General features: G+C 35.2%; 1 protein-coding gene and 1 long non-coding RNA gene across 3 annotated transcripts; one reads left to right on the forward strand and one right to left on the reverse strand.

Annotated features, from left to right (window-relative positions):
- Window positions 1-3,237: 3,237 nt before the first annotated feature.
- Window positions 3,238-7,939, reverse strand: LOC104892529 (BAG family molecular chaperone regulator 4). 2 transcript variants are annotated; one of them, XM_048645030.2, is made up of 5 exons: window positions 7,296-7,939; window positions 5,457-5,713; window positions 5,191-5,337; window positions 4,877-4,923; window positions 3,375-3,654 (listed from the first exon to the last, which is right to left on the reverse strand). In XM_048645030.2, exons 1-5 carry the CDS (start codon window positions 7,471-7,473, stop codon window positions 3,612-3,614), a joined length of 672 nt encoding a protein of 223 aa, XP_048500987.1. In that variant the 5' UTR covers window positions 7,474-7,939; the 3' UTR covers window positions 3,375-3,611. The 2 variants fall into 2 exon arrangements, with proteins under 2 accessions (XP_010676791.2, XP_048500987.1); XM_010678489.4 differs by lacking the exon at window positions 4,877-4,923 and having other exon boundaries at window positions 3,238-3,654; window positions 7,296-7,702.
- LOC125497625 (uncharacterized) lies at window positions 7,937-8,996 on the forward strand. Its single transcript, XR_007274606.2, has 2 exons — window positions 7,937-8,484; window positions 8,618-8,996. It is a non-coding gene; the product is annotated as an uncharacterized LOC125497625 (long non-coding RNA).
- The last annotated feature ends 625 nt before the right edge of the window (window positions 8,997-9,621 follow it).

Below are 9,621 nucleotides of genomic sequence, written 5' to 3' on the forward strand. Positions count from 1 at the left end.
AAATTGCTCCAAATTTTGTGCATTGTTCACAAAATCTCTCTTTAAGAGTTAGAAATTAGAATGTCTCTAGTTTTTGAGATGGGGTTCACTAGTATTGAAAATTATAGCACCTTATATGTATGATTCAAAGAACCCAGTAATTTGTTGTTGGCATTTGCTCTTTGTTCCTCTACAGAAACGTTTGATAAATTGGCCCATCCAATTTTATTTTGTTTTTGGATTAAGATACCAAAAAAAAAAAAGTTCCTGTAAGTGTACTTTATCAAAATCAGAGGTTGGTTGGCCGTAGGCGTCTCACCGTGAGGTCAAAATGGCTTCTCACAAGGAACATTTTTTATATTTTGCGCAAAAAGACAAAAAATCTAACCTAAACTTTGAGTACCAACTTATACAAAAGTTCAATAAACTGTTATAAGTACCAAAATAATTCTTACTTTGATACCCTAGTGTAAGTAAATTTTGATATCAACTTTAAATTTTGATACAAATTATACTTACGTTAGTACCAATTATCCATACTTTGATATCAACTTCGAGCTTTGGTACCAATAATACCAAAGTAACTCTTACTTTGATACCTCCAAATAACAAAATTTTGGCCTCTGGAATTTTGGTACCAAAATTGCTCTTACTTTAATACATTCTGTGACAGGCCAAAAGTTACTTTAATACCTCCTGTAAGAGGCCTATTTTAGCCTCTCACGATGAGATGCCAACACTTCCTCTCATTCTCAAGCCCGTTTCTAACATATTGGGGGACGTAGGCAAAACAAACGACTAGACCCCTTCCAAAATGTACCTTTTCATTTGCAAACTAGTTTTTAGGTCCGTACTAGAGGTGGCCACGGGTCGTGCCGCGACGGCCCATGTGCCAAGCCCGTGTGCCTCGTGCCACAACATGTCGTGCCAAAACGGGCCAAGAAATGCTCATGTCGTGCCAGGCTCGTGCCAAGTTGTAAAATCTAAGGTCCATGCACGACCCGGCCCACGTGCCGTGCCGTGCCATCGTGCCTTATACAAATTTTAATTTATATTATGAAATTTTAACCAAAATAAGCGTGCCAACTTGTGGGCCGACCCGTCGTGCTCGTGCCAAACTTTTATAATGTTGTTCATGCACTACAAAAAAAACTCGTTTTAGCGACGGACAGAATCCGTCGCTAAATAGGCAAAATCCGTTGCTAAATTGAATTAGCGACGGATTTAGGGACAGATTTTGTCCGTCCCTAAAACCTTCGTCGCTAAATCAATTTAGCGACGGAACTTTGTATTCCGTCCCTAAATTAGGGACGGAAATTTAGGGACGGAAAATAAAAATCCGTAGCTAAATTTAGGGACGGAAATAAAAATCCGTCCATAAAATGAAATTAAAAAAAAAAATGTTGTGGTGATTTTACTCTTAGGGCCTGTTCTCCCCAGTTTATTTTCAGTTCAGTTCAGTTCAGTTCAGCTCCAATAAGTTCAGTTCAGCTCTAATCAGTTCAGTTCGGTTCAGTTCAGCTCCATTCTTTTATAATTATTTTGTTAAATATTATTATTATGTTGGTATAATTTATTTTACTAATTACTCTTATTATTATGATTATTATTATGATTATTATTATTATTATTATTATTATTATTATTATTATTATTATTATTATTTAAATATATATCATTACTATTAAGTATTATTATTATTATTATTATTATTATTATTATTATTATTATTATTATTATTATATATTATTATTTATTATTATTATTATTATTATTGTTGTTGTTGTTGTTGTTGTTGTTGTTGTTGTTTCTATATATTATTTTGTTTATTATAGCTTTATTCATTATTATTACTATTATTATTAAGAGGAACATGATTTAGGTCAAAGCACAAATAAACCCACTTTTTTTAGCCCATAAACCAATCAAATCGTGTCAAGACGGTTTATGATGTAATTTTTGCGGTCCAACCCAATCATTATTTTTATTACTAAATATTTTTATATTATTAAATCTAATTATTAGAATAGTAATATTAATTTACTTCTTAGATATTATTGTTATTATATATCATCATCAAGTATTAATATATTAATACAAATAATATAAAATAATTATTATTAATTATCATTATTATCATTAATTATTATTATTAATTTATGATTATTAATATTATATATTTATAACTATCATTTAAAAATATCCAAAATACTATTATTATTATTATTATTATTATTATTATTATTATTATTATTATTATTATTCATTATTATTACTTATCTTATAATTATTATTTAATATTCATATTATTCTTTTTTTAAATATTATTTATATATTTATTACATTCAGTTTATTTCAATTCAATTCAATTCAGTACAGTTCAGCTCTGATAAGTTCAGTTCAGCTCCAATAAGTTCAATTCAGTTCAGTTCAGTTCATCTGTTTTATGCCGAAGAGAACAGGCCCTTAATCACCAATTTCTAGCGACGGATTTAACTGTTATCCGTCCCTACTCGTAATCGAACTGGATGCGCTCTTCTCCGGAATCGAACTCGTAACCTCAAAGTCATAAGCTAAAGGTCCAACCAATTACTCTGCATACGAACTTGTTAATATGTATCGGTAAAATCTGTTTATATGTACTGGAAGAATTAGCGACGGATTCTAAAATCCGTAGCTAAATTAGGGACGGATTTGACAATCTGTCGCTAATTCAGGGACGGATTTCAAAATCCGTCGCTAAATTTAGGGACGGATTCCAGAATCCGTCGCTAATTTTTCAAAATCAAATTGTTTTGTGAAAGTTCGTAGAAAGTCCCTAAAATTGCTAATTTTAGCTACGGATTTTCATTTCCGTAGCTAAATTTAGCTACGGATTTTCATTTCCGTAGCTAAATTAGCTACGGATTTTCATTTCCGTAGCTAAATTAGCTACAGATTTTCGCTATACGAGCTTTTTTTTGTAGTGATGCATGGCCCACGGCCCACCACTCGTGCCGGCGTGCCGTGCCGTGCTCATAGCGGGCTCGTACTGGGCCGGGCTCAAATCGTGCCATGCCGTGCCGGCCCTCGTGCCGGCCCGGCCCTCGTGCCAGCCCGGCCCATGGCCAGCTCTAGTCCGTACTATGCATTCTTCAGAAAAACTCACCTGTTTCATAAAGAACTTACAACCTTCAATAACCATGTACCCGTAGGAGGAGCTCCCACCAGAAGGAGGCATTCTTCTGAAAAAAGGAGGGAGGGGGAGTGTGAAAAAACTGAGAGAGAAGTAAATAAATATCTAACGTATGTAAGTGATCATATACATTGATGAATATATCTTCAAAAATATGGTGCAAACATCTCATGTGCCATGTGCAACTTTCGTACTTTGAAGTGTCTGATCCAACTCCGAATTGACGAGGTGCCATTATAGGCAAAAAAATCATAATCACACGCGTCCCTAATGGATCATACAGGCCATAATAACACACTATTAGGCTATTCAAAGCGTTCCCAATCTTGAATTACTTCTGTAGATGATGAGATGGAAGGTGGAGTCAGGCTACCAACACCAGAATCAAAAGTTTCCCAGTTGGTGGACACTGATACAGCATTGCTGCAATTATCAAGTGGGTTGGAGTTTCTTGCCTTCAGCGCATCCAGTGTATCCACATAGCCTTGCACACGACGAACCTGTTCAAGCGTGCACATACTCTGTCAGCACTTACAGTGGAGTGGAGGGGAACCAAGGAGATGCAAATTGAACAACCCACATAGAAAGATACAGTCCCAGAAGAAGAGTATGCCAAACCCTAAGTCACATGTTTTCTCTTCGACACTATGCAGTAATAGCACTAAACAAACTACATGAGTTATCCCGGTATGGAGCGATTGTAAATTCGGTCTAGCAAGAGGAATAATGAAACAGATCTCTACAACACCCTAAACACAGACATACAAACATAATGGATGATCAGGTTAACTGAAGGGAGCTGTACATTTAAGTACACTAGATCAAACACGATGCTCAGAAACCAGTAGTATGTCAATTCATTAGAAAGTATATGTGGGCCATAATAAAGTTCCAATTAACATAAAGACCAGCCTTGAAAGGTTGAACTACTCTGAGGTCCTAAAAATTTCATGTTGATATAGAATAGAATAATAAAGTATATATTAGGTACAGCAATCTACTTAAATTCAATTGTAACAGAATATTATTGTATGTTACTCCAGTTCTCATGTTTTCAAAGAGTCCATGTGTTAAACTAGATTACCATAAAACCTCACCGTTGTTATATTCTTTTTTGAAACATCACTTAGTAAAACCTCCATCATCTTGTTGATTTATGAGACTTCTCTGTGTTTCTTGCTCCAAGGATGTTAAAATTGAAATATATGCTATGGGATGCACAGTAGTTGAGAAACAAAAATATAAAAGCAGGGCACTTCATAGATGTTAAATAATCAAGAGCACAAAAGTATTCCCTCAAACATATCAATTTGGAATTGACCAACTTCTATTTCAACCACCAATAAACACATGAAGATGTATGAAAATTGCCATCTCAAGATTCTCAACAAAGTAAACGTCAATCTTATACCATGATTAGAGTAAAACAACTACGAATAAATAAAATGAAGCCAAAAAAGCAACTACAATTCATGAAACTCCCAAGTCATGTAAACAGCAACAAGGCCGTGAGAATCAGCAAAGATGTAAATTGTCTTCCAAGTCCCTCTAATGACATAAAAGAGCGACATGATCCCAGAAGATAATACAATATGAGTGACAAGAACACACTTGCAGTCAAAGATTAATCACATTAATACAGTTTCTCAACTTAAAGAGAGAGGATGACGCATATGGTGCAGGACAGTTGCGCATGTCCAACAATTAAAGTGGGGTTCTCACATAATCCTCCGAAAATATCTCAAATGAAGGTGATAGAAAGTCCACAACTGAAACATGAAAGAAGAAGAATAAAATACTTGTCGCTGAGATGGCTGACATTTCGATTACTAGTTTCTTTTATCCGTAAAGAGCTAACCCTGTGCCGGTCCCAGTCTAGTATATAGGTAATAAAACCATAGTCAAACCATGATTCTTCAAGATTGCAGCTCTTTAGCTTTAATAGAAGAACAACCAAAGTTCACTAGGGAGTACAAGCACTAAAAGGGATGTACATGATAAAATAATCTTAGTCATAATGACCAAAACTAACTCACCTCGGTCTTCCGCTGGATTCTTGCTTCTCCTTCAGCCTCAATGCTATCGAGTTTTAGCAACTGAACCATAAGCAACTCGGTTAAGAGGATAAATTCCTTTTCATCTAGCTTTGCCCCAACATAAACAGATTCTTGCAAGGCGGAGACCTGCTCATAAGTCATAACCAGAAATCGGGATAGAAACATCAGCTTTCACCAACCAACAAAGATTACCCAGCCACACAACTAAAGATATGATACTTCCATGACAGAAATGTAATATTTACCCTCTGGGAAAGCTTATCCACCTCTGCCCGAACTTCTGCAATTGCAGCACATGCCTTTGATATTTCTGCCTTCTTTCTTGCCTCCTCCATTTTTCTCTCTTTGCTAGCAGGACGTTCCATAAGCAACAACTTTGAGTGGTCCTTTAAACCTGCCATGAGCAAAGTCTCAGCATCATCCTTCTCCCTCCCTCGGAAGAACAACTTTTGATCCTGTGGCTCTAACCCTGTTGCTTGTGCAAGAAGCTTCTTCAATTCACCTTTTACCATCAGATCAAAAGCAAGAAAGAACAACAATAATTAGCTATAGAACACAACCGTTCAAGAGCGCCAATTTCTTTATAAAGACATAACACACAAGACCAGAACATTAAGAATAACAATTTTGATCAGATGGCAGTCACAGAAAGCCTAAAAAAAGTAAAAAGGAATGGTTTGCACTAGTAGGCTCATAAGATAACACTCTACTTTGGAATATAGGAAGGTGGAATTGCAAGGAAATTCCGCACTATGCTCAGGTTAACTTTTAGCAAGAAGCTCTCTACATCTAAATTCCTCTTATCTAGACTTATATGAGCTTGTTAGAGCTAATGTGAACTTACTGACTCTAGTACAACTTATTCTACTTACCTACATTGATTATTAGTTCTGAACAAACTTGGTAACCTTTACATAAAGGACTGAACTTAACAATTTCCCTGTTGCCTTCAGTCCAACGTGATATAAATCCCTCCATTGATTATCTCTCTCTCACTCTCTCGCATCGTATCTCATATGATGTGAGGCCCTCTACTAACACGCCCTCCCTCTTCAAATCAAGTTTTGTATTCTTCCTCTTACACTACCTACCACAAAAACTTCCACTCTCCTACCATTGACTCTAAGAGCAAGTTCGGTTCAGCTTTTTTGGGCTCCAATAAACGAAATCAATTACATGTGTTGAATCCCATTGATCACCACATGTGAGTGTCCCACATTAGAGAAAGAGGAGAAACTAAACCACTTTATAAGATTAGGGGTTACTCATCCTATCACCAATTGGTTTTAGGATAGAACCTCCTTAGGCTTGTAAATGGGCTAAACTCTCCTCCTCATTGGGTGTCAACCTTTCCTTAATCCATTACCACTACTTGGTGGTAATCGGACTCCTCTAGTTTGTTACCTTCCATTCCTCCTCAAGCAACAAAATCCATTTCTTGACGGTAATAATTATCATTCCTTTCCATTCCATGGCTTGAACCAAACGCCAACAAAAGTAACAATTTTTGTTACCATTCCACCTCTCTATTTGATTCCACTCCCTTAACATTCCATTACTTGAACCAACCAAGCACTTATTATGCATCCAGAAGCCTAACAGCTCCACTATTTGTCGACGAAAGGCATAAGTATCAATACCTATATCATTTTGCTTTCAGAGAAGAAGCTTAAAAACTAAGCTTCCTTCCAACTCCTTCCAACCCTAAATTCCCACTTATGAAACATAATATAGGATCAGCATGGTTTAATTTCGCTTTTGAATAGCTACCCACCTATTGTAGATGGGCAAGAAACATAATCACTACTTCCCAAAAACAAAAAACTTAAACTCTTTCCTTCCCCTCTATCAAAACCCAAATTCCTCCCAATTAAGCCACTCAAAACCCAAATTTCAATTTCAGCACTTCCGCACTCATACAACCAAAAAAAACTAAACATTGAAAAGTACCCTACATTCAATTTCATGGAAAATTTAAAAATTAGCAGATTAAAAACCCAAATAGTATACAATAACAATCAAAAACACAAACACACGTTAAAAAAAGAGAAACAAAGTGTAAGAAAGTTGAGTTGAGTTTGTACCAAAAGTGAATTTACAAGGAAGGGTGAAGTCGTAAAAAGAAGAACCATAAGAGACCTTGATCTTGAACATAGGAGTATTATCATCATCATCATAACCATTCTCTCTCTTCTGCACTAACATCCCACCTGGTCTCATCTCCCACTCTTCTTTGTTCATAACTTCATCTACTGGATTCATCTTTCAAACACTCTCCAAAAAATTGTAAAAATCGACCAAAATTCAGATTTCAGAAGTGGGGAAATTTGGGGTTATGGCGGAAAAGAAAATTGGGGTTAAATTTAGAGGAGATTTGAGTCGGTTTTTTTGTCAGGTTATGTGTTATTACGCGAATGGCGTAAAACAGCAGGGAGGTGGGGGATGGAATTTTGGAGTAAGCTCTTTTCTTTTAGATCGAATTAATTTGAATTGCACTTAAATGATTAAATGAATAAATTTGAATTAAATTGAATTGAAATGAAGGAGTTTGAATTGAACTGAATCGGTCTAAATTAAATTAATTTGAATTGAACTAAATTAAGTATTATTAATAAGAGAACGTATTGTGTCGGACTCGTCCGACCATAATCTTGGTCGGACGACTTTCAGGTGGTTCCAATTTTTTTTCAGGTAGTCTTCATTTTTTTCAAGTGGTTCTAATTTTTTTTCAGGTAGTCTTCATTTTGTTTTCAGTTAGTCTTCTTTGTTTTTCAGTGGGTTTTTGTGCTTCAGTTAGACTTACTTGGGTTTCAGTTGGTCTTTATTCTTTTTCAGGTAGTCTACATTTTTCTTCAGGTAGTCTTCATTTTGTTTCAGTTAGTCCATTATTTCTTTCAGTTGGCCATTATTTCTTTCAGTTGGTCCAACTGAAAGAAAAGAAGGTCCAACTGAAAGAAAAGAAAGTCTAACTGAAAGAAAAGAAAGTCCAACTGAAAGAAAAGAAAGTCCAACTGATAGAAAACAAAGTCCAACTGAAAGAAAACAAAGTCCAACTGAAAGAAAAGAAAGTCCAACTGAAAGAAAACAAAGTCCAACTGAAAAGAAAACAAAACACTAACCTCTACTTTCTCTCACTTTCTCCTTCTTCTTCATGGTGTCACCAGAATTATCACCATCTCCACTTGAAGGACGCGTTATTATTGTTGGTGAAATATGATTGCGCCTGGCACTCACTGCGGTTCCGATCATCTTCTCGATTTTCTCGGCATTCAGGTTTTTCTATGATTTTTTTTTTTGAAATTTGCGCTAATTTGTTGCTCCTTTTCGTGATTTAGTTTCGACTCATTGATTGAGGAGTCATTGATAGTTATTTTCTTCTGAAATTATGTAATTGCTTGAGTTGCAGACAACTTCTGTGAAGAAGAAAAAGCATTTGGGGAATAGTTATTCCATGTGTCTGCTTTGTCTTGATGTATTTGAGGGTTAGCAAATTTGGAATTGGCAACGTTCTTATGAAGTTTAGAGGTTGATCTAATAACAGACAAGCTTCCATTGTGGTGACCTCAAAGAGAAGCAGAGAGAAAATGTATTGGGCTCAGCCCGTCTGACAGAAAACAATACGTCAGACGGTCTGACCCAATACTTTCACTATTAATAATTACAAGTAGAGTAGTAAAGTACTCCCTCTGTTTTTTTTTTATCTTTCTCACTTAGAATCTTGGCACTATTCATACTTTAAAAAAACTAATATAAACCCGGTGCACACTAATTAGTGTGCACCTGATTCATATCACCTGAGTTTATGATAGTGTATATTGATATGATATAGTGTATGTTAAAATGATATAGTATATATTAAAATGATATAGTGTATATTAAATGATATAGTGTATGTTAAAAGTGATATAGTGTATGTTAAAATGATATAGTGTATATTAAAATGATATAGTGTATGTTACAAGTGATATAGTATATGTTAAATGATATAGTGTATATTAAAATGATATAGTGTATGTTACAGTGATATAGTGTATATTAAAGTGATATAGTGTATGTTAAAGTGATATAGTGTATGTTAAAGTGATATAGTGTCTGTTAAAGTGATATAGGGTGTGTTAAAGTGATATAGGGTGTGTTAAAGTGATATAGTGTGTGTTAAAATGATATAGTGTTTGTTAAAGTGATATAGTATGTTTGTTAAAGTGATATAGGGTGTGTTAAAGTGATATAGTACTGTATGTTATAATGATATAGTGTATGTTAAAATGATATAGTGTATGTTAAAGTGATATAACGGGTCACGTGTCTGGACCTGGTCCACACTATTTTTAGTGTGAACCGGGTCCACGCAAGTCGGATTGTTCATACTTAGAGAGAATCTTCTCAATTGTTTCCAATCTATAAGAAAAA

The sequence above is a fragment of the Beta vulgaris genome, chromosome 5, assembly GCF_026745355.1.
Source record: "Beta vulgaris subsp. vulgaris cultivar EL10 chromosome 5, EL10.2, whole genome shotgun sequence".
Taxonomy (NCBI): Eukaryota; Viridiplantae; Streptophyta; class Magnoliopsida; order Caryophyllales; family Amaranthaceae; genus Beta; species Beta vulgaris.